The sequence below is a fragment of the Arachis hypogaea genome, chromosome 10 (genome assembly GCF_003086295.3).
Source record: "Arachis hypogaea cultivar Tifrunner chromosome 10, arahy.Tifrunner.gnm2.J5K5, whole genome shotgun sequence".
NCBI lineage: Eukaryota > Viridiplantae > Streptophyta > Magnoliopsida > Fabales > Fabaceae > Arachis > Arachis hypogaea.
The window spans coordinates 100,073,898-100,099,817 of NC_092045.1; the positions used below are offsets into that span (position 1 = coordinate 100,073,898).

Genomic DNA, 25,920 nt, shown 5'->3' on the forward strand with positions numbered 1-25,920 from the left:
AAACTACCTTTCCTATTTGGGACAAGTCCAGAATCTATCCCCAATCCTGAACTTGACTTGGTCACCTACCAAGTTTTCAACTGCTAAGTGCTAACCCAACTTGCAAGAAAATTCCCACAGAATCATGAAACACAACACAGATGTATAAAGGACCTCTAGGACATCTATGACTTTTTCTTTTAATTTTGTACTCTTTGCCTTTTTTGTTCAGTGGCTTTTTCTTACAAACCTAACACTTGTTTGCCTTTTACCATGAGACTCAAGACAGACAAAACTAAACAGAAAAATACAACATGAAACACATTGAAGGAGAAAAAGTTCTGTTAGCTTGGGTAGCTATGAGAACTCTGTGCTTTCACTCTTTTCTCCTTGCTTCAAGCCTTGGCTGTTCACCCTTATTATAGAAGAGGAAGCCTCTAAGGTTGAAAACGGTTGAACCGAGCCAACTTCTTCTTCTTCAACACCAAAACCTGTTCGGACAGAGAGAGAAGAGAGAGGAAACTAAATGCAAAAACCAACATGCAATTACCTCTTCCTCATCCCATCACTTCAAGCTTTATCAATCTGAGCCTTCCATCTTGACTTGATTCCCAAGAAGGATTTCTGACCCTTGATGAACCTTGATCCTTGACAGCTTCATCTGCTCTATCTTCTGCTTCTTCCCCACGTAGCTACAGTAGCTACCTCCTGTGATGGATGATCAGAGAGTAGAGACGAGCTATACCTCAGGGATCTTCTTCTCTGACCGAGTTAGATCTTCTACCATTTTTAGGCATGGTGATCTTGAGACTTCTTCACCACATCTTATCATAAGTGGCAAAGATCTCAGCCACACCATACTGTAGATCTTCTTTCTGCTAAGGACATCATCACCTTAACCCTTTCCTTGCTTCATCCCTCTTTTCCTGCTAGACATGACCGAAAGAGAGAAGAGAGAGAACAGAGAAAAACTTGCAATGGAATTAAGGGAGAAAATAAAAATGAGTTATGTTTACATTACCAATGCCTAGTAACGTTTAGAGCAATAATAGTAATCAAATTAATGTGAGCTTTCTCTCTCATGTTACTGAGGCATGCAATAAATCCTAGTTAATCAAAGTTTGAATTTCATAACTCATTGAGAATGGCATCCGTGGAAAGCATGCTTTCAATTTGAATTTGGATCCTACCAAAGTAAATGGGTAATAGAAACCACGTGCTTCACTTTCCTTCTTCTTTCAATTCGGACCATAATGTTGGTCTTTCAATCACAATAATTTTGGGTTGTAGCAAAATTTCTTGGCCCAATTTATGTTGCCTAATAAAATAATTCAGCCACATATCAAGCTATGCATAACAGAATCCTCACATCTAGGAGAAGAGCCAGACTTTTAGGAACATCAGATCTATGTCAAATCTGTCAGGGTCAAACAGAAACAACTATTCATGCTCTAAGAGATTGTATTGGAGTTTCTTCTCTATGGGTCTTCTAAATTCTAGCTCTATCTCTACCTTTTTTTCTGGCCAATTGCAAGAGTGAATGAAACTTAACTTAGAGAATGAGTTGGAAAATTTAACTCAAGAAAAATGAAAAGATTACTTCTTTATCACATGCTGGTGGCTATGAAAATGGCAATGTATAGAGATCTTTTCTCCCCCAAATAAGAGGCCTCACAACACTCTTGATGTCATCAAAATTCAAATACAAAGAAACATAGAAGCTTGGAGAAAACTAAAGCTCGTAAAATATTGTAAAACAGATAACATCCAAATAAAATGGCAATCACCTCCTCAAGGTTGGGTTAAACTCAACACAGATGGATCAATAAAGACAACAAATTCTAAAGCATCTTGTGGAGGGCTACTAAGAACTAACCTGGGAGAATGGATCGGCGACTTCAAAACTAGATTGGAGAACTGTGATGCTGATCAAGCTGAAATATGAGGGACGCTCCATGGCCTCCGTATGGCATGGGACATGGGTATGCGCAGAGTGATAGTTGAGACTGATTCAAAGATAGCATTCCAGTGTATAGAAGAAGTTCAAACCTGCAGTAGGAATACCGTGATTAGAGAAATAAGAGAGATGAAGAAAAGGCCATGGAAATTGGAATTCAAACTCATCTATTGCGAGGCTAATCGCTGTGCTGATTGGTTAGCAAGGTCTAGTGTGGATACTGAAGAGTTTTGCTTTATGGATCTTCCTCATGAAGAGCTTATTCCACTTCTAACGGAAGATTTGAGTGAAAATTTTGTAACCCGTTCTATAGAGTTATGTTATAGTTAGTATTTTTTGTCTCTTGGACTTGGCCCCTATTTTATACCAAAAAAAAATTCAGCCACATATTAGATAGGATTTTTGCACAAGGCTGAATATTTTGTCAATAATTTTAGACTTTAAATTTCTTTATGTCCAATTGCTAAGTTCTGCAAGCAACAAAATTATTAATCAACATATTTGATTCAAAATTCAAATTAATAATTTTGTAATTAATTATTTTAATAATGTTTGATCATCATCATATTAATTTGGAGTAGGGGTGTGCATGGCCCGACCTGGTCCGAAGACCCCGGCTCCGAACACTTTAGGGGCTAATTTGGTGTGATTTTACCGGTCTAGGACCGGGTAAGGGTCTCAAAAATAGACTCGGTCATTATTTCAGGTCGGGTCCAGACCATGACTCGGGTCACCCGAAATCGGTCCGGTGGCTCGGTCATCATACACAATTAATATTTTGTATTACTAGTGATGGATGATGGCTATTCTTATGTGGAATTTAAGTATTATAAACCTTAATATTTTATGTTATTAGTTATTATAAGACTATAAGTTAATGTTTTATATTTAAAATGCATAAGATTTTAGACTAATTAATGCATAATATTGTGTTATTTGTATTGATTTAAATATTTGGTGTTATTAGACAATATTAGTATTGATTATGGTTATGCTACCATGTCAAATAATGGTTGGAGTCTTGAAAATTTGGATATTTTCACATGCTAGCTTATAAGAAGGTATCAAAGTAATGTAATGTTAACGGCCCAATTTTTACCCGGTATAATCGTGGCCCGAAAGTGTATAGGTTTCATCGGGTCTAGAGTCGGGTTCGGGTCTAATAAATAGATCCGGTATATATTTCGGTCGGGTCTGAATCACATCAAATCCGGTTTCGCCCGACCCATACACACCCCTAATTTGGAGTTTTTCAAACTCAGCAAACTATAATTTTAGTTTATTCTTTTCCATTTAGTAAAACTTAAATAAGGTAAAATATTTGGTTTTGATACCTATAAAAATTTCATTTAAATGAGTCTGATTTTATTTTTGAAAAAAGTATTTTTTTATTTTAATTCCTAAACACTTATTATAAATTAGTTTTTAGAATCATAAACGAATTTAAACTCAGATGCGTTTAACTAGGTAACTAATTTTTTATTAATATAAATTAATTTTTTAAATAATAAATTTTATATTTTAAATATTAAATTTTATAATTTATAATAAAAGTTGACTAATATTAATTAATTAAATATTAGTTATCATACTATTTTTTAAAAGAATAACCAACTGATGATTGCAACTTGTAAACGCCCAAAATCTAAATAAGGCCAACAACAGCATATTACGAACCGCTTTGATGGGAGAGTTTAGACTAATAGAGCATCTACTGGAATTCTTTTTATTTATTTATTTATTAATTACGGCATGTGGATTTTGGAGCACATGCATGAATAAATCAAAGTATTATATAGTAATTGATAATCAAATTGAATTGATCTAGTGATTAGTTCATTAGTTTGATTCAGTAAATATTAGAAGTTTGAATTTTGTTTTGTGTATACATTAGTTTATTGGTCAATAATAAATTCTTAAATAGAATATTAAAGAGTAAATAAAAAAATTTAAGCACACACAAATTTATCTATAAAAAAATAAACTTAATGCTATATCCATAAAAGATAGGTTTCAATTGACAAAATTAATTAAAACCTAAAAATTATTCAAAATTTCTAAATTACTTTCTTTACCAAGTTCAATTTCACAACATCTCTTCCTCTTCTTCTTTTACTACTGCACTCACCTTCAATTTGACAAGTCCAGTTTTATCGTCCTCCATCAACTCACCCACCACTCCTCCCACCTTCATCGCCTCTATCTTCTACTCCGGCAACTTCCTCAAGCGCAATGTCATACCTTTCGCGGTGGGCGTTATTGAGTGGATCGACACTACAACAAACAAGGCTTTTCACAACAGTCAAAAACCGTTGCTGTAGATTGAAAAACCGTTTTCTAAACTTTAGGCAACGCTTTGGCAATGATTTTTGACATGTGGTATATGCGGCCGTTGCCAATGCTCAAAGGCAACGGTTTTTTACTTAAGGCAACGGTAACCAAAAAATCGTTGCCAAAGTTACTGGTATAGGCAACGATTTTGAAAACAAATTTTAAACAACGATTTCAAACCATTACTCGAGAAGCAACGGTTTTAAACCATTCTTTTTCATGATACAATGGTTTAAAATCGTACCTGGATAGGCAACGGTTTTAAACTGTAGTAGTTTTGTTATCCACAACAGCAACAATTTTAAAGCATTATCGTTGATGTCATTTTTTGGTAACGATTTTTGTACCGTTGCCATTTTATAGTTGTCTAAGACAACGGTTTAAAAGTGTTACCATTGATTTTTTGGCTCATCTAAGACAACGGTTTTAAAGCATTACCGTTGGTGTCGTTTTTTGGCAACGATTTTAACACCGTTGCCCTTTGTAACTTTTGACAATGGTTTTTTTGTAATATATAATTCTTTATTTATAATAGTAGTTTTCTCGTGAATGAAATTAATTTCATTTTTTTAATTATTTAGAGTCAATAAATAATCTAAACTATTTGAATAAAGTCACTAAAGAAAAATAATTGAACATTTTCCATCAAATTTGACTTATAAAAATTGTTGTAAGATTCACAATCACATTCAAAATACCACAATACTATCATGACAACCTCAAACTATATCATCTAATGTTGCAAAAAATATAACAAAGAAGAGTTAAAATAGCTAAGTAGCAAATAGATTTATTATCATGTCCGATCCACAAGTTCATGATTTTTACTCTGTAACACTTGCTCTTAAAAATTTGACCTTAATCAAGTTCGATTTCCCCTTCAACATAGTTTTCCTGTAAAAAAAGAAAAAAAATCAAATATAAAACTACACATCTTCAATACTAATAATGTCTACTAAAAATATTTGAGAGAGAGAGAGGAGAAACATATATATCATAACATTCTTTTATTTAGATACACAAAATAATTGAATCAACATCAACATAATCAACCATTATTTAAGATATGATAACAATATAAAAAGTTTAACAATAAATAATACCTCCTCATGCGCATCATTATTCGGATTGCCTAAAGTGTTTCCTAATTGAGCAGTTAACATCTCAAGGTCCACTCCTGAATTTTTTTGTTGCAGCATCATCTTAACAAGCAATTTTAGTTCATCTACTTCTTTTTGCATCACATTAACTTTACCCTCTAACGATGCTTTCTCAAGTGCATGTTGCTGCTTAAGGGTGGCAATTTCTTCATTTTTTTCAACAAAGTTGGTGTGGTAACTCTTCCGTGACATCGCACTCTCCCTGCCTTCTCTTTCTCAAATATGGATTGAAAAGCTCTAATTGCTGATTCTTTAGACTTTTTATTTTCAGCTTGCAGATGTGCCTATATTAATGTGAAGAAAAATAATAATAATAATAATAAAAGAGTAAAGACACACTTGGACTCAAAACTTTGACAACATCAAAACAAATAATAGCAATTAAGAATAGTATCAGCATTGTTTAACTCAACTGCAAGCATAAAGATAACCACAAATGATGGATAAATTACCAAGACACAAGAAATCCATAACCTATTTTAATCAAATTAACTCCCAATACTTACAATAACATCCAAAGTGTCTTCATCCACTAATTTTTTTTTTGCGCTTTGGTAAGTCTCAACAAACATTTCTGCTTGAGTAGGTGGTTCATTATTTTTCTTAGAAGCAGCCTATAAGTCCAGTTCAACAAGCATTTATATAGAGTTAAAAATGCACGTATACTTGCACCCCACATACACATACAAATGCACAAAGAATAAAAAATTGTACCAATCGTACACGTATTCTTACAAAATTTATTGGTCCCTTTCGATGGTTAAATTTCTATTGTGTCCTATTTTTCTTATTCTGCGTAGACATTTTCTACATAGCAAGAGACAAGTATTATCAAAAAATTATCATATTTCACTCATAAATGTATATAACTCATAATTGCATAAACAGACTACAAATTTGAAACATGAATAATAGTCTAACTCAATTATGTCATTTATTGCATCAAAATATATTACGGCTTTTGTCATTGGGTTGTTGTCCTTGGCACTAGCAAAGCTTGGTGTTTTGCACACCAAAGTCACACCACTGTTTTGAGTTGTGTGGCTTGCATCATGTTCTCTAGTTTGAAATTTATAGCCATTGATTACATAACTAAAAAATCGTTTTGCAACTGAGTTTGAGCCTCTAGACAAATCTTTAAGTTGTTTTGGAATATATTCATGAGAAGCACGCTGTTTGAACCATTCACTAAAATCATGGCTTAGAATTTTTGCCTTCTTCCATTTTTTACCTTCAGATTGATTGTTGACATGTTCCTCATACTCTCTAAAGTAAGTAAAAAGTGAGTCAGTTAAATTTGCTAATACAGAATTGGTAGTTGGAAAATATATAAAAAAAACATAATGTAGTCTTTAACTTTATCACAATTGAATAAGATGTACCCATGAGCTTGTATTTTTGAGTTGGTATCTAGAGAAAAAGGTTGCCTTTTCCTCTTTCCACCAATTGGTCGCCCCAAGCATGCAAAATAGCTATTATGACATACTTCAGCTTCACTGCAATTATCATAATTTTGTGTCCTCCTACTCAGCCTTGTATCCATATCAGGACTTAAATACCTTGAGCAAAATGTGAAGCATTCCTTGGCTAAATATACTTCAGCAATTGAACCTTCGGAGCGGCTCTTATTGCAAACGTAGGACTTTAACCTACACAGATATCTCTCGATGGGGGTACATCCACCTAAATTGAACTGGGCCACCCAGCCTCAACTCGTGTACCAGATGAATAGGCAAATGTACCATTATATCAAAGAAACTAGGAGGAAATATTCTTTCCAATTGGCACAAAATTTTTCTAATATCTACTTCCAAAGATCTATTGTATCATTTTCAACAACTTTTGACACAAGGAACGAAAGAATGAACCTAGATAAATTAAAGGACTAGCTACTTGATTCTGCATTGTGCATTTTATAGCTACTTGCAACAAATAATGCAATATAAAATGAGCATCATGACTTTTGTAGCCTGATATCTTTTTCTCAACAACATGAACACACCGAGAAATATTTGAGGCACTACCAGATAAAAATTTTACTGACTTCAAGATTTCACAAAAAATGGTTTTTTCTTGAGTAGTAAGGTTAACACAAGCCTTAGCAATTTTTGCTTTCTTGCCACCATCTATCTCATTTGGTTGTAGTTTTTTTCTTATACCCATATCTTTGAGATCGTAACGAGCATTTGCATGATCTTTGGACTTTCATGGAATGTCTAATAAAGTTTCAATTATGTTATCACTGATGGTTTATCAGTGGCTAAGAGAAGGGGGTTGAATCTTAGCCCCTTTTTTGCTTAGTAACTCTTGCTGTCCTTTAGAACACTTGAGGAGATATTTCTTGTTTTTGTCTCGTGTCAAGTCAAGAGACTTTTTTGTTTTGTCTTATGACCAGCCAGAAGATATTTTTCAGTTTTGTCTCCTATGCAGCAGAATCAGAAATGGAGTAGAAGAAAGAGAAAATTACACCAAGATATATCTTGGTTCAGCTGCTACGTGCAATGCAGCCTACATCCAGTCTCCATCAAAACAATTATAGAATTTCACTATAATCATCTTTGATTACAAACACCAATTCTCCCTAGGAACTATCCTTCCTATCCGGGACAAGTCCAGAATCTAGCCCCAATCCTGAACTTGACTTGGTAACCTACCAAGCTTTCAACAGCTAAGTGATAACTCAACTTGCAAGGAGATTTTCACAGAATCATGAAACACAACACAGATGTACAAAGGACCTCTAAGGACATCTATGGCTTTTTCTTTTAATTTTGTGTACTGTACCTTTTTCCGCTCTATGGCTTTTTCTTACAAACCTCACTGTTTGCCTTTTTCCATGAGACTCAAGACAGACAAAATTAAACAGAAAAATACAAAATGAAGAACATTGAAAGAAAAGAACTTCTGTTAGCTGGGGTAGCTATAGAAATACTGTGCTTTCACTCTATTCCTTACTTCAAGCCCTGGCTGTTCTCCCTTATTTGTAGAAGGGGAAGCCTCCACGGTTGAAACTGTTGAACCAAGCTAAACTTCTTCTTCTTCTTCATGCAAAAACCAGTTTGGCCAGAGAGAGAGAGAGAAAGGAGAGATAACCGAATGTAAAACCCAACATGCAATTACCTCTGTGTCTTTCCTTCACACCAAGCTTCATCAATCCGAGCCATCCATCTTGACTTGCACTCCAAGAAGGAATCCTAGCCCTTGATGAGTTCTTGATGATGACAACTTCATCTACTCTAACTTCTGCATCCTCTATCACGTAGCTACTGTAGCCACCTCCTGTGGTAGTTGATCAAAAGCAGAGACAAGCCATGCCTCCAAGGATCTTCTTCCTCTGACCGAGATTATCTTCTTCTTTTTTAGGGTATGAAGAGCTTAAGATTACTTCACCATATCTTACCTTTTTTGGTAAAGATCTTAGCTACAACATACTTCAGATTTTCTTTTTCTTGATGCCATCATTACAATGGCCTTACCACTAGCTTCTTCTTCTTTCAGATGGTAGCTTAAAATTTCTTCCATAGTTGCTGTGAAGTGACCGAAGCTAAAGGAGAGAAGAGAGAGAAGAGAGAAGACTTTCAATGTGATTTGAATGAAGAAACAAAACTGAATTAATTTTGCTTCTCTCTTGCTTAGTGGCATGGATTAGCATTCAATGCCATCATATCAAAATCTCTTTCTCTTTCATGTTTCCAATACTTGCATTAAAACCAAGTTAATAAAAATTTAAATTCCATAACCCATGTGAGTGGGTAACCGAACTCATCAAGCAATTTCCCCTTACTTTTTAATTTCAATTTGGACTAAGATCTTGGTCTTTCACCAAAAAGTGATTTGGGCTAATAATCATTAAATCTGGCACAACTAAAATAATAATTCAGCCACAATTTTTAAAGCATTTTTGAAACCAAGGCTGAGTTTCTTCAATCAGATTGGGCTTGCCATTTTTCTTTTTGGCCCAAGTTAAAATCTGCACAGCAAAATTATTTAATTAACACATGTGTACCAAAATCAAATTAATAATTTTGTAATTAATCATATTAATAATATTTATTCATCACTAATTTAATTTAGAGTTTTCCAAACTCATCAATCACATACGTTTTTTTCGATATGCATAACATCAAGACAATGGCGCAATGTATTTTGCTTCCAATATGGCAACTCAAAGAAAATGGACCTTTTCTTCCATGGACCATCAATTTTATTTTTTTGCTTCTTTCCAAATACATTGTCAAAATCTTTCAAATCTTCAAAAATTTGTTCCGCATCTAATAAAGCTAGTGAAGACCTTAATTCAACATCGCCATTGAAAAATCTTTTATCCATCCTATATGGATGATCCATAGCCAAATATTTACGGTGATCCATGTAGCACATCTTCCAGCTATGTTTTAAATAACAGGAAGAGGTGTCATAATTACAGCAAGGACATGCTAATTTTTCCTTTGTGCTCCAACCGATAACATAGCATAAGCTGGAAAGTCACTTATGGTCCATAAAAGTGCTGCATGTAGTTGAAAAGTTTTATTCTTTGAAGCATCATATGTTTCCACTCCAACTTTTCATAAAACCTGCAACTCTTCAATTAATGGTTGAAGATACACATCAATACTTTTTCCAGGCAAACATGATCCAGGGATGAGCAAGGATATCATGACATACTCTGGTTTCATGCAACACCATGGAGGAAGATTGTATGCAACCAAAACTACCGGTCATGTACTATGGGAGATGTTCATGGTTCTAAATGGATTAAATCCATCGCTAGCTAGCCCTAATCTTATGTTACGAGATTCTTTAGCAAAATCGGGATGAAGCCTGTCAAAGTCTTTCCATGATTGGCCATCAGCTGGGTGTCTTAACTTTCCATTCTTTGAACGATGTTCATCGTGCCACCTTAATGATTCAGCTATTTTTGAACAAAGGAATAGCTTCCTAAGCCTTGGAATCAAGGGAAAATGCCTCAAAACCTTTGTAGACATAGGTTTTTTCTTCAATTTATCAACTTCTGTATCTACCTCAACATTTTTTATGTCCTGAAAGCTTCACAAATTGGACAAAATTCATCATCTTCATATGTATCCCGGAACAAAACATAATCGTTGGGACAAGCATGAATTTTATTATAACCAAGTCCTAAATCTTTTACCATGGCCTTGATTTTATTGAAAGAATCAGGAATATTCAAATGAGGAATTGCTTCTTTCAATAACTCAAGTAGAGCAGTAAAAGATGCGTTGCTCCAACCATTAAGAGTCTTCAACTAATACAATCGGATAACGAATGATAATGTCGAAAATTTTTTACAGCCAGGATATAACTCTTGTTTTCCTTCTTCAAGCAAGTTATAAAACTTTTTTGCATCTTCATTTGGCCCATCACCATCTTTATCTCATTCAAGCACATGCCGAAACGTCTCGTTTAGCAGCCCAGGAATGTCGTCGACAAATCCTTCATGGACTTCAACCTCATCGGAATCACTATCCATGTGACTTATCCTTTCGCCGTGATGAACCCACACAATGTAACCTTTTTGAAATCCCTTACTTATTAAATGATCATAAACTTCATCCCTTCGCCCCCAACTAAAGTTATTACATATAGAACAAGGACAATGAATTTCTTATCCTTGTGGTCTACCTTTAAAAAAGGCAAAATCCAAAAATGAATTAACACCATGTTGGTAATCCTCAGTATGTCTTGGTAAACTAGTCCACCCTTTATCCATTACTTTGTCAACTAAAATAAAAGACACGGACATATGTTTTAGACTAACTATAAGTGATTTTTTTTCAATCAAGAGCTTATTGCTTCTAAAGGATTTCTAGAAGTCAACCACACATGTTCAAAAGAAAACATCTCAACCAATCATGAGACTAACAATTTGTATCTAACAAATTATGCAAAGAAGCTTCAGCAATCAATTAATCACTAAATATTCTTAACAATTAAATGTTCAAACAAATTTAAAAAGATAATATATTAAGTGATTCACCTGTAGTGTAGCTCAATGTCTAGGGTAGTCACAGCTACAGAGAGACCCGCTATTTAATTTCCTTTTTCTGGTTTTAAAGAGACAAACTACAACAGCAACAAAGAATAAAAATATAAGTAATTCATAACCAAATTTTTTAACAAAAAAACTAACTTTTAAAACCAGTTTTTAGAAATCTTATTTTCAAAAGTGATATATAACTAAAAAATCAAACAGTACCCAACTAGCCAAAATTTGGTTAATAAATTAAAACAAAAAACCATAGCTAAGCTGCTAAGCATATCTCTATAATTTAATAGCACAATGAATCAAAGAAGAAAAAGAAAATACTTCAACTGCATTGCATGCATATAGCAGATGGTGACACAGTAGAGGTGTCATTACCCATAGATTTTATACGCAAACCTACTAAACAGCCATTGGATAGAGATAAACAAAGATGCAAAACATAAACATAAACAATAGAATTATCAAAATCCAGTCTTTTAAGAAAACAAGACTTTTTAGCTCCCACCCAAACAATACAGATCATAGTATGTGTTAAAAATTGCAACTATCCAACATTATATAAATTTGTTTGTATTGCTACCCAAACAGGGTCACAACCAAACACTGGTTGGTAATAGAGTTGCTTCAGTTATCCCAAAAGAAAATTTATGTACTAAAAAATGGATATGCAGTTAAGCACAATAGAAAGAAGGAAACTATTACTAACAGTTTAGATTTGTTTTCAATAAGTAATTAGAGTAATCAACCACTTAACTGTATTCATGGAATTGATTCAGTTGACTCTAATAAGATTTTTTCACTATTGAGTTCGTTAAAAATTATGCTTCTTTTATGTAAGAGTAGTAGAAAAACCTGTTAGAACCAACTGAACTAATCTCATGAACACGATTAAGCTATTGAATACTTCAATTAATTAAAAATAAATTTAAAGTAACATCCTCCTGTACACAGAAACTCAGAACAACATTCAAACCAGAACAAAAACTCAGTCAACATTCAACACCTTTCTTGCTCATGTTCACAAACATCACCACTTTCAGAGAATACCCAACAACTAATCAAGCCCTAACTAAGCAATAGAAAATACCACAGAAAATACCCAACAGCCAATCAAGCCCTAACTAAGCAACAGAAAATCAGAGAAGAAGAACACTTACCACAGATGACAACCCACAAACGGCCGATGCAGTGAAGCAGCGCAAAGCAGAAGCAGCGAAGCACAACCCAATGAAGCAAAAGCAACGAGGCAGAACAGGGGAGAAGCAGCGAAGTAGAAGACGCAAGGACGTCGCGGAAAACGGAGAAGCACTGAAGCCGTGGAGAGGGGAGAAGTAGCGACGCCGCGGAGAGGAGAGACTCAGCGACGCCGGAAAGGAGGAGGCAGCGACGATTTTGGGAAGGATGCAGCGACGATGATGGCGCGACGATGGTGAGTTTCGATTTAGGACTTCTTGGTGCTTGCGATGATGGTGCGCTTTAGGGCTTCCTAGTGAACGGCAGTTCGATGACGTCTCTAATTCTGAAGGCGTGGGTTAGCGCGGTAGAGGGAGAAAGAGTAACGTTCTTCGCCCTTGGTTTCGAAGAGAACAGGAAGAACGCGCGTCTGTTCTGATCTGCTTTCTTATATGCATATATAGTGAGAAAATAAACAATAGATATATAAATATAATATATTTATTCTAAAATTATTTTAATTTTATTTTTTTATATTAATATTTGTTATATATTTATTTTAATTATTCTAATATTTGTTATATTAACAATAGATGCGTTACGCACAGGAATCAGATTCACGATTTTTTTTAATTCCCTTCAAATAAAGGGTTCCTGCAGTGATTTTTTAAGCCATTTAAAATTTTGCATTCCCGATTAATCGAATGAAAATTAAAAAAAATTAATAAATGGATGCATCAAAAGTCATGTAACCTTTATACTTTATACTTTTCAATGTTATTTTCAATTTGCAAGGCAAATGATATATCAGTCATTATAATTTCAGATAATTATATAAATTTAAATTTTTTTTTATAAATACTGAATTTATAAAATACTAAAAAATTATTGTTATAAATAAATAATAAATACTATTTAAAAAAGTAAAATTAAAATAAATTTATAATAAATATTATATATTATTATTATAAATTATAAAACATATTATATTTTGAAAATATTGTTTAATTTGTATAATTATTTAAATAATATTAGAAAATGGTTGTTTTATAAACAATTGTTGTAATGGTTGTAAAATTGTTCTTTAAAATAGTTAAAGAGAATGGTTTTATTTTGTTACTACAGCGTAATAAAAAAATAAATTTCAACAGCAACATTATAAAAATCGTTGTCTAAAACTATTTAATAGAACAGTTTTAAAGTGTTGCATTTCGCCAATGATTTTAATGTATTTCTTTTGTACAATTCTTTAAACAACAAAAAAATCGTTGCTTAAAAATAATTCATGGTAACGGTTGTAAAACCGTTCTTTAAAATAATCAAAGAGAACGATTTTAATTTGTTACTGTAAAATAATGACAAATTGAATTCAATAATAACATTACAAAAAATCTTTATCTAAAACTATCTAAGAGAATGATTTTAAGGCGTTACAAAATTTGGCGTTACTAAAGATCATATTTGTTGTAGTGCGAGTATGATCCCAATCACTTCTCCAGCATCCCTACGTTTGATGAATCGAAGAAATCCGCCGCAGTGTCATACCAGAGAAAGCCCTTGTTCAACTGTCGCGCAAATCGCTCCAGATTGATAACTCCACCGAAGGCATAATATCCGCGGTGTGTTCGCGTTCAATTCGATGCTGCCTCCGCAATATGCCGGTTCATCATCCAAGAACATATTCTTGTCGACATTCTCGCTGAAGGAAAAAGCAGCTTTTGTTTTGGCGTTTGGATCCGAATTGCTTTACCTCATGTTGCCGAGGATTGCGGTGACTGCATCAAGAGCATTATTCTTCGCACCAGGAGCGACAAGAGATCAGAGGAGACAACGATGCGGGTTTGGAACTAGAAGAAGCTAAGAACAACGACTTGGTGATAAAGAGGCCAAAAAGAATAGACTCAATAGAGTTTATTGATGGTGGTGTTAAAAGTGGGTGTCACCGCCTCAGTGAAAGGGAAAAAAAATTGTGGACTTCAATAGGAGTGATAGTGAAATACAAGAGAGAGTAATTTAAAAATTTTAAATATTTTTTAAATTTTGATTATTTTTGTCAATTGAAATATATTTTTTATAGATACGATCTTAATTTTGTTTTTCATAATAAATTTGTTAGTGTTTGAATTTTTCGCCATTAAAAATAATTATTTATTTAATATTAAAAAAATAAATTTTAATTTATTATTTTGTCTTTTTATTATTATCTGATATCCTTTCTTTATCTTTCTAATATTACAGAATATATATATATATATATATATACACACACAATATGATCTGCTCTGTGCAGCATATTATATATTACCTCTATCTAAGCATAAACAACCGATTTTGGTTTGCTTTGCTTTCCTTATTAGCTTGACGATTTGAATTCCATGGCGACTTCTTCTTTTTATAAACCATTATTTCTGGTAAAGTGCTCCATCGAGAAAAGACCTTCCTATGTCTCACACAATAATTCTCATCATAATCACTTCAATATACCAATTGCTTCTGCTTTTAAGGTAATAAGAATTAAGTTCTATCCCCACATATATACACTTCTTCATTTAATTTAATTTATTTCCAGAAGTTGAAGAAGGTAATTAATTATTAATAATTAGTATTTTGTTGAATTCATCACTGATGAGAGCAGAAAATGGCGATGATTGGTTTGCCTGAATTCCCGAAAATTGTGGCAACTTCTGCTGTTAGATTGGTTGATGCTTTTGTGGATTCATTCTTTGAATTCATTGATCAGCCATTGCTTCCATCTCAGGTACCTTCCTTTAATTTGCTTCCATTTCAGATGCAGTAAACTTTACGTGAAGTTGATATCTGAGAGCCGTTAGATGATTCGATTGATTTGACTAAATTTTCATCTAACGGCTCTAAAGTATCAACTTCACGCGATTTCACTTGAGTTTTTACCGTTTTTTTTTTATTGTTAAGTTACAGCTTCAACCTAAAGGAGGAGAAGAGTTTTATGAGTGACATATTTACTTACATATCACTTTTGGCATTTCCATTAAGATTACATAATCATCCCATAAATTTCTAACATGTAAAAAGACAAAGTATTATAATATAAATATCAAAACAGAATAAAGAAATCAAACTACACTACCAATTAATATATAATCTAAAATCTGTTGAAAATTTCCTTCAAAAATTATTTATATTTTTTATGCTTTTATGACATTGAAATCAGACTTTAATGTTCAGTACATAGTCAAAGTATTTTCACATCTAAATTGACAAAGACTTCCACATCAATACAACAAATAATTTTAGTTACGTCAATCTTATCTTTTTATAACTTATTAGTATATTTTAACATAACTCAGTCTATTAATAACAAATTCTTATCCCAAAATTCATGCACAATTATACAAATTATTAATTGTTACACCAAATAATTGAGAAGCAGAATAACTTTGCTCCGGTGGAGGAGTTGGGAGAAACAATGGTTGTGACTAACAACATCGATGGCCATATTCCGAATGGTTTTCCTGAGGGTGTCTACATCAGAAATGGTAATAACTAATAACCAATACCCTTCTTCTTTTATTTTATTTAGACACTTTCTATCTTTTTTTTTTGAACAAAAAAATTCAATACAGCAAAGTACAACAATTAAATTACATAGAGTATATAGAATCACTAGTCAAATAAATATAAATTAATTTAAAATTATCTTTGATATTACCATCAATAATTAAAAATCAAGATCAGTCTATATTTTCTATTTTTAAGATTTATTTAAACAATAATGATAAAGTCTATAAATATTATTATTTTAAATTAATATTTAGTTAATAATAATTTATATTTATAAAAATTTATACACATAAAATATATAATTTATACTTATATTTACTAAAACTTATACATTAATATAATTTGTATCTAATTTACTAAATCTGCGTATAATTTTATATTTATATTTGTTAAATACTGACTAAAATTGGTAAATAGATACTGGCTCCTAAGATTTTTTATTTATTTAAATTAAAAGTAACATTAATGTAATAATTAGTTCACAACAGCATCGTATGTGGAGTTCACAATAAACATCTGTCCTTTCTTCTTGTTAAACATATATATCCGACAATTATTATGTTACACCCAAGACGCTAAATTAAAGTTTCTCGTTGGACTATGCATCAGCTACAACGCACTAAGTTTAATTTAGGGCATCATACCCTGAAATAATTTAATATTCCTAGTGTAATTTGTTAAATCTACACTGTATTATTTATTAATATCTATTAAAATAGAGCTCAAGATAAGTTCTGGATATATTATTAGTTTTTTAGCTTGTTATTATTATATTACGTACGTCAGTTTAAGTAGTTAATTTACACAATTTAAATATAATTTTTTACTTTTATATTATATTATAAAATTTTTAATTATATTTTTATCTCTTTATAATAATTTATTTTTATATAATATTATAAATTTTTTTTATTTTAATTTTTTATATTTTTTTACATTTTATTTTTGTATAGATTACATTATTATTTTTAATATTAATGTTAATTCTTTTTAACAAATATAAATTTAATTAAAATTTAATTCCTTCTCTTCTCTTCTCATACTTAACACTTATTCTTATATTTACTATATAAATCAATATTCACTTCACACATTTTTTTATCTCCTTTCACATAATTTTATATTTCTTTTTTTTCTCTCCCTTTTTATTGTACAATTGGAATTTGATTGATTACCATAGTTTTTATTTTTATTTTTTTAATTTGCTAAACGTATGTATTCAGTGGTGATTGTGTGATTGTATTCATTAATTTTTCTATTTCTTTGTATAATTATATTCATGAGTTATATAATGTCTTTATCACCTATATATCACTTATTTTTTCTTTCAATAATTTATATTTTTAATATTATTTAATTGTAATAATATTGTTAAAAATACATGTTGTCATAATTCATGAAAAAGTAAAATTAGAAAATTGAATATCATTTTCATTATCAAAATATTAATAATATTTATTATATAAATCAACATTACACTTTACACATTTTTTTATCTTTTCTAAATTTATACCTCTTTCTCTTTTTTTTTCTCTATTTTTTCTAATATTTTACACAACTAGAAGTTGATTGATGATCATAATTTTTTAAAAAATCGTTTAAACGTATGTATTAGATAACTGTGTGATTGTATTCATTAATTTTTCTATTTTTTTGTATAATTATATTCATAAGTTATATAGTGTCTTTGTCGCTTATGTATCAGTTCTTTTTTTTAAACAATTTATATTTTTTAATATCACTTAGTTATAATAATATTGTTAAAAATACATATGGTCATGATTTATGAAAATAAAATTAAAAAATTGAATGTTATTTTTGTCATTTTTTTGTTTAATAATAATATTATTAAATTATATATAAATTGTCAAATTAAATAAATGTATTATATAATATTTTTTATAAATTAACTTCTAAATTTAATATTAATTTATATATAATTTAATATATCCCTAAATAATATATATAATATTTTAAATTTATACTATATAATATAATTAATTTAGTTCTCTAATCTAGTTAGGTTAATTAACCTTAATTTTCTTGTTTTTTACGGGGACAAATGGCAGGAAATTAATTAAGGTAAAACGAACAAATCCCGTTGACGTCCGTGGACTAATTAATAACTAATGTACAAACCGAATTAAAGGTCAAAAGTATATTATATATAAATATTAATTGCTCTAGGCACCATATAATGGAACTAAGAATATGATTGGTCTGTTACTGGAATATTCTAAAAGTGGAAATACAGATAAGAATTATTGGAAAATTAAATTAAAGTAAGTTTAAGCACAAAATTGAATAATTAAAAATTATTATTATTATCATTGTGCAGGACCAAATCCACTATTTGGAGGACTGAAATCAACAAATTCAATATTTGGGAAGACAAGTCACGTATGGGTGGAAGGAGAGGGAATGCTTCATGCATTGTATTTCAATTATAATAATAATAATAATAATTGGACGGTTCTATACAACAACAGGCACGTTGAAACTGAGACCTACAAGCTTGAAAAACAAAGGAACAAACCATCATTTTTGCCGGCCATTCAAGGCGATTCACTTGCCATTTTGTTTGCATACCTCTTAAATTTGGTCAGTATAATGTTTACTATAATTAATGATGAATCATCTTCTTGATTTTGACTTTATTTCTAAGTAGTCTAATATAATTATCAATTATTTTCCAAAGGTATATGTTGGGTAGGTTTGATGGTCAACTTGGATTTTGTTTAACAGTTGAGATTTGGCAAAGTAAACAAATACATTAGCAACACCAATGTGTTTGAGCATTCAGGCAAGTTTTATTCCGTGGCTGAAAGTCACATCCCACAAGAGATTGACATCTTTACCCTCAAAACCTTAAGGAATTGGGATGTCAATGGAGCCTGGAATAGACCCTTTTGCAGCCACCCAAAGGTAATTAAGTAGGTTACCATTCTCTTCTCAACCAATAATAATAATCTCGTTCATCAAACTCAAGAATTGTTTAATTTATTGACTTATCACAGAAAGCCCCAGGTACAGGGGAGCTTGTCACATTAGGAATATCTCCAATTTTACCTTTTTGTGAACTTGGAATAATTTCTGGTATGCATTATATTGTATTTTTTCATAAGACAACATTATTAATTAGTGTACAAACTAGTTCCTATAGACTATATATATAGTACATAAATAATATATCTCACATGGTTATTTCACTAACTTTTTCAGCTGATGGGAAAAAATTGGATCACAAAGTTGATCTCAAACTGAACAGGTGCACCCTTTGCCATGAACTAGGTGTTACACAGAGGTAGAAATTGTACATAGATAATACTTAAAATACTTTATTATTATTATTATTGAGGATGAAAACGTGCATATGCAAAATATGATCATGTTTTGTTTTGTTTTGTTTGTTTTTTTTCTTTGTAGGTACAATGTAATCATGGATTTTCCACTGACCATTGATCTACTCAGACTTGTTAAAGGAGAGCAGTGAGTGCATATATCCTTTGTAAAATAATTAAACCCAAAATGCATTCAATTCAAAACCGCCACAATACTTATTTGGCTCTGCATGACTGTATCTGATCTTGTCTGCATACATTGCAGACTAATAAGGTATGATAAAGATGAATATGCAAGAATTGGTGTTATGCCACGCTATGGCGATGCAAGCTCAATCAAGTGGTTTGAAGTGGAGCCTAATTGCACCTTCCATATCATCAATTCTTTTGAGGAGGGTCATGAGGTAATTAAGTTACCTAGAAGTAGTATTATTAGAGAATTATTAGAATCATCTTAGATCAGTTAGTATCGTTGCATATCTGTATATTAATTGTAGGATTTTATACTTTTATTACTTTTATTCTTTTGGCACTTATATATACCCCTTGTATATTGAACTTTTGATTAACCTGAATAATACACAAAACATTTTTCTTAGATTTCTCTCTTATTTCTAACAAGTATCATCATAGGACTGAGATTTTGAAGGTAGCGCATTTGGTCAATGTCTTGAGACACAAGAAATATAGAAATGATCGGTCAATAATTTTATATATCCTACAAATTTAAATTGATAGATAGAAATACATGATGGTTATATATCATACAGACATATAAAAACAAAGAACCAACATTTTTTATTTTTAAGCAAACTTTTATCGGTATTCTTTATGAACTAAGATAGATATCAAAGGTCAAATGAGCACTAGCTAAATCATCTCTCTTTCTTAGACATATGAACAAAATGGCTGCACCATAAATTTGATAATACTATGAATAGGTTGTAGTAAGAGGCTGCAGATCTCTTGATTCATTGATTCCTGGACCTCATCCGAGTTCGAATGAATTCGATTGTCTGTCTCGTTGTTACGAATGGCGATTGAACATGGAAACAGGGGAAGTTAAGGAGAGAAGTCTGATCGGACCCAAAGTAGTGTATATGGATTTTCCTATGGTCAATGAAAACTTCATGGGTATCAAGAATAGATATGCATACACACAAGTAGTTGATCCACCTGCAAGCTCTACTCAAGGTAACACTACAAGATTTTTTTTAAACAAGTAATTATGTGCAGCACTTCATAATTGTATATATGATACAATCTTTGTATTTGGACTATTTAGATGTGCCAAAATATGGAGGTCTAGCAAAGCTCTACTTCGAAGAATCATCGAGTGAAAACTTATTTATGGTAAGGGAATTCACATTTTATCTGCTATTAAGTAGGATAAGAATTTAAATGTTCATACGAAATTGATAGTTGAGAATTGAAAATGTAACAGAATAAATAGTTTTATTAGATTATTTGATATGTTGATTAAATTATTATCTAACTGTTTTCAACTATTAATTTATGATGATATAATTATGATAAGTTCTTAACTTGAAATTTGCGAACTAGCAGGGAGACAAACAACATGATGAAGATCCAATAAGGGTTGAATACCATATGTTTGAGAAGAACACATTTTGCAGTGGAGCTGCTTTTGTACCGAAAGATGGTGGTGTAGAAGAAGATGATGGTTGGATTATCAGTTTTGTTCATAACGAAGATAATGCCATATCTCAAGTGGGTTAATTAAAACTATATGTAGTAGTATACAATAATAGATTATGCTGAGATATAATTAATTGCTATACCATATATTCAATTATTTGCAATTTTTGTTGCAGGTTCATATAATTGATGGAAAGAAGTTAAGTGGTGAGGCAGTTGCCAAGATTACATTGCCATGCAGAGTTCCTTACGGTTTCCATGGAGCTTTCATGCCAATCTCTTTTCAGGCGTCTCACTAGCACTATGTTGTTTGTAGCCACAACCAAATAGATGTAATATTATAGTTACACAACCACAATATTACAACCTTAATATAGCAACAAAGTTAAAGTTACGTCTTCCAGGTTTTTTTTTTTTAACGTATTTCTTAGATGTATAGGAACAAGTAGATTTAAATTAAATTACTTTCATACTCACTACAAAAAAAATTAGTTTTACACAAACTTTGAGTAGCCATAACACAATGGTTACTGTTAATTTTGTTTAAATTATGTTTTAATAGCAATTATACATTTGCGATTATTACTACATTTTATAATGATAATTATTACTATTTTTTTTCAAAGATAAATGTTATTTTATTAATATAAAATAAAAGTGTTTCCATAAGGAAGTATAAAAGAATTGGGTATTCCCATTTATCACCAACTGTGACTGAAAGACTAAGAGCTTAAAGAAGAGTAAAATAAGAGTAAAGAAAATTAGCAGCATCTATCAGGTATGGCTCACGAGTTCACGCACTAAATTGCTGGCTTCTTTCACTATCTCTGGTGCCGGGCTTATTACCTTCTCAAAAACACACCGATTCCTCGCTTTTCAAGTGCTCCAACACAGCGCCGCTATGAGGAGGGTCTTTTGTCTACCGTCTAATTGAGCCACTGCCCAGGATAAGACTCGTTGCCACCAATTGAAAAATGTATCTTCTTCTCTCATCCATAGGTCAGGGGTTATTAAGCTTAGTCTCCATATTATTGAAGATAGGGGGCATTGGAACAAAGTATGAGAAATTGATTCAACCTTCAACATGCATCTTGGACAAGTGGCAGGAGTGGATGCGAACCGGCTGTGGACTTGTTGCAACACTGGAAGCTTTTCATGAAGACTTTTCCATAGAAAAATCTTAATTTTATGTGGTAATTTCAACTCCCAAATGCTATTCCAGACTCTGTTGTGTATATTTTGGGGCCTCAATGAAGTAGGAGAATGAAAGAATCCGTAAGTAATTTTGTATCCTGACCTAACTTTATATATACCAGATTTTGTCCAGCACCAATTAACTTCATCCTCCTCCTCTGTTGGTTTGATTGAAAAAATTTTATTGCATATATCAACTGAAAAAATCGACTCAATCAGATTTCTATTCCAACTTCTATCAGGATTTAGTAACACACTAACGTAATACACTTGCAGATCTGGCGAGATTGTGAGTGCATTTTGAGGGACATTAAAGGGCACTGGTAGTGGGAGCCAGGGGTCATGGAAGATGCGAACATTAGTGCCAGAGCCTATTTTCCATAACAAGCCTTTCTCGATCACCTTGCGCCCTTCAAGAACACTTCTCCAGCCCCACGACGGTACACTTCCTATCTCTGCATGTAGGAAATCTGTATATCTGAAATATTTAGCTTTGAGCATTCTTGATAGAGTAGAATTAGGGTATTTCATTAGACGCCAACATTGTTTTCCCAATAAAGCCAAATTTTGCGCCCTTAAGTCCTTGATCCCTAGCCCACCATCTTTCTTCGGTCTCGTCATTGTGTCCCATTTAATCCAAACCATTCTTCGTTCTGCGCCTTTTTGACCCCACCAAAATTGCGAGAGCATGCTATGAATCTCAGTCAACAGCGTGTCCGGGAGCTTGAAACAAGAGAGTGTATAAATAGGAATCGCCTCCCCCACCGCTCTCAATAGCGTGTGCCTACCACCTGATGACAATAGACTTCTTTTCCAACCCATAATCCTCTTCTAAACTTTATCCTTGATAGCTCCAAAGGTTGCTTTCTTTGATTTTTGAACTATAGAGGGCAGTCCCAAGTATTTGTCTTGTGCTTCGATATGTTCACTATTTAGTGTCTGAGCAATTGCTAGTCTTGTGTTCTGAGATGTGTTGTGACTGAAAAAGATAACTGACTTATTTAGATTGACTTTTTGCCCACTGAAATCCTCATAGATCTCTAGCAATTCTAGAATACTTTGGCTTGTATTAGGTGCGCTCTTGCAAAAAAGGATTGAATCATCAGCAAACAAAAGGTAATTAACTGTTTGGCATCTCCGATTAACTTGAACTCCTTGAATTAATCTGTTTTGCTCTGCCTTGTGTAGCAAGAAGGAAATCCCTTCTGAACAAAAAAGAAAGAGATATGGAGATAAGGGGTCACCCTGTCGGATGCCCCTATTTGGCCTAAAATAGCCAAAAGGTTGACCTTCCACAACGACAGAGTAAGAAACAGTCGTTACCAATTCCTTAGTCCAGTTAATCCATTTAGCATCAAAGCCCAGCTTATCCATAATATACCATAAGAAATGCCATTCGACCCTATCATAAGCCTTGCTCATGTCTAGTTTAATAGCCATCTCATGCTCTGCCCTACTTCTCTTATTTTTCAAATAGTGCATACATTCGTGGGCAATTAGGATATTATCTGAAATGAGTCTACCTTTGAGAAACGCACTCTGATTTGGACTTATAATTTTATTCATAATACCTTGTAATCGATGCACCATAACTTTAGAAATAATTTTATACATAAATGAAGACAAGCTGATCGGTCGTACCTGAGTCATGTCATTGGCATCTAGCACCTTTGGAATCAAACAAATTTGAGTATGATTGAAACTTTTTAGAATTCTGCCACTGTGAAAGAAACTTCTTACTGCCTTAAAAACGTCACCTCCAACTATATCCTAGAAAAAGTGAAAAAACTTAGCTGTAAACCCATCACCACCAGGAGCACTCTAAGCGTGAACACTAAATGTAGCTCTTTTGACCTCGTCCATAGTTACTGGCCTTTGGAACCTACAGTTTATGGAAGCTGTAACCTTTGGCTCCAAATCCTCTAAGTATGGATTCGGATCAGCCGAACAAGAAGTAAAAATATCGCAAAAGTAGTCTTCAGCTATCTTTGCAATATCCTCCGGTTTCGATGCAATCTCATTATCCTTCCCCACTAATCTCCAAATTCTGTTCCTTCGCATCCTTGATTGAAATTTCTGGTGAAAGAATCTAGTGTTCTGATCTCCTTCTTTTAGCCACTTGACTCTAGATTTTTCTCGCCAATAGCTCTCTTCTTTCAAATATGCCAGCTCTAACTTTTTCTCCAAACTGGTAACCTCCTCTCCCCCATTGATTCCAGTCACCCGCAACTCCTCTAGTTTAGCTTGAAGGTCCTCAATTTATTTTCGAGAGTTTGCTTTGTGAGTTTTCTGCCATTGAACTAGTATATGTCTACAAACTTTCAACTTTTGGGCCAAGGAGAACATAGTTGAGCCTACAACTTCCATTCTCCACACTTCACTGACAATTCTCTTGACATCCTCTTCTCCACACCAACGTTCCTGGTATTTAAACCGCCTTTTACTATGCCAGGATTGAGGTTCGGTTTCCATCAAAAGTGGAGCATGATCCGAGCCTGACTCTGTGAGTCTGTGCACCACTGCATTCGGAAACTTCAACCTCCATTCCATCCCAACTAAATAGCGGTCAAGCCTCTCCTTCACCAAATCCTCTCCTTGTCTTCGATTTGTCTACGTGAAAGGGTGCCCCACCATTCCAATATCCACTAATTCGTTACTGTCAATAAAATTAGTGAATGTTGCAATGGTGGTTGCTGATTTTTGGCCTCCACCCTCCTTTTTCGCTTGGCTTGTTATAGCATTAAAATCGCCTGCTATTACCACTTTTCCTTCCAGGTGTTGGCTCATTGTTGTAAGCTCCTCAAACTGTAAGAATTGAATTTGTTCCGAACAACTCAAATGGACACCAATGAACGCCCATACCTCACTGCTTCCGACTTCCTTAATTTCGGCTACCACAAAGAATTCTCCACTGCTAATAATTTGAACACTGATGCTGTCCTTCCAAGCTAGCACAAGTCCTCCTGCCACTCCTGCCGGGTTAACAATATGCCAGTTTTCGTAGCCGCATACCCGAAGTTTTGCTTCCACCTGTCGAGATTGGTTCTTTGTTTCACTTATAAACACAATCTCGGGGGAGTGGGATTTACAGATCCCTTTTAAGGTGTGAATTGTCAGGGGTCTCCCCAAACCCCGACAATTCCAAACTATAGTTCTCATGGCGCCTTGGGTGCCATTTGTAGGCTGGCACCCTCCACCATCTCTTCAACTGCATTTTCATCCTCTATTCTTGCTTTCTTTGTAGATCCTTCAGCTATACCACTCATCAACCTTTTTTGGGTTCACTTTTAGTATCTGACTCTGCAGCACCTTGTCTTGCTAACCTTTTCCACTTCCTACCTTTCTCTGTGGTGAGACACTGCCCAATAGCGAATTACATAAGCTGCCCTTCATCCTCCTTGGTATTGGACTGACCAGCTATGATAACCTCCATGCATTCTGTTCTAGAATTGGCTGATTGAGGTGACTCAGGTGCTGCCCTATTACCAGTGTCTTGTGGTTTCAAACTTTGTTTCCCTTCTTGCATTGACATCCCTGCAAATTTTTCCAATAAGCAGTTTAAGACCGGTTTTTTCTTAC

At 33.0% G+C, this 25,920-nt stretch overlaps 3 protein-coding genes across 3 annotated transcripts; 2 read left to right on the forward strand and 1 right to left on the reverse strand.

Moving 5' to 3' along the window:
* Nucleotides 1–1,945: 1,945 nt before the first annotated feature.
* LOC112717819 (uncharacterized) lies at nt 1,946–2,266 on the forward strand. The gene has a single exon (XM_025769754.1). The coding sequence runs from the start codon at nt 1,946–1,948 to the stop codon at nt 2,264–2,266; it is 321 nt and encodes a 106-aa protein (XP_025625539.1).
* A 12,627-nt stretch (nt 2,267–14,893) lies between these two features.
* On the forward strand, nt 14,894–21,550 carry LOC112717820 (carotenoid 9,10(9',10')-cleavage dioxygenase-like). Its single transcript, XM_072204030.1, has 13 exons — nt 14,894–15,111; nt 15,243–15,365; nt 16,017–16,122; nt 18,486–18,748; nt 18,893–19,072; nt 19,165–19,243; nt 19,370–19,451; nt 19,574–19,636; nt 19,754–19,892; nt 20,430–20,682; nt 20,774–20,841; nt 21,055–21,219; nt 21,324–21,550. Exons 1-13 carry the CDS (start codon nt 14,983–14,985, stop codon nt 21,444–21,446), a joined length of 1,773 nt encoding a protein of 590 aa, XP_072060131.1. The 5' UTR covers nt 14,894–14,982; the 3' UTR covers nt 21,447–21,550.
* A 3,401-nt stretch (nt 21,551–24,951) lies between these two features.
* On the reverse strand, nt 24,952–25,500 carry LOC140175722 (uncharacterized). Its single transcript, XM_072204267.1, has one exon. It carries the CDS (start codon nt 25,498–25,500, stop codon nt 24,952–24,954), a length of 549 nt encoding a protein of 182 aa, XP_072060368.1.
* Nucleotides 25,501–25,920: the final 420 nt, after the last annotated feature.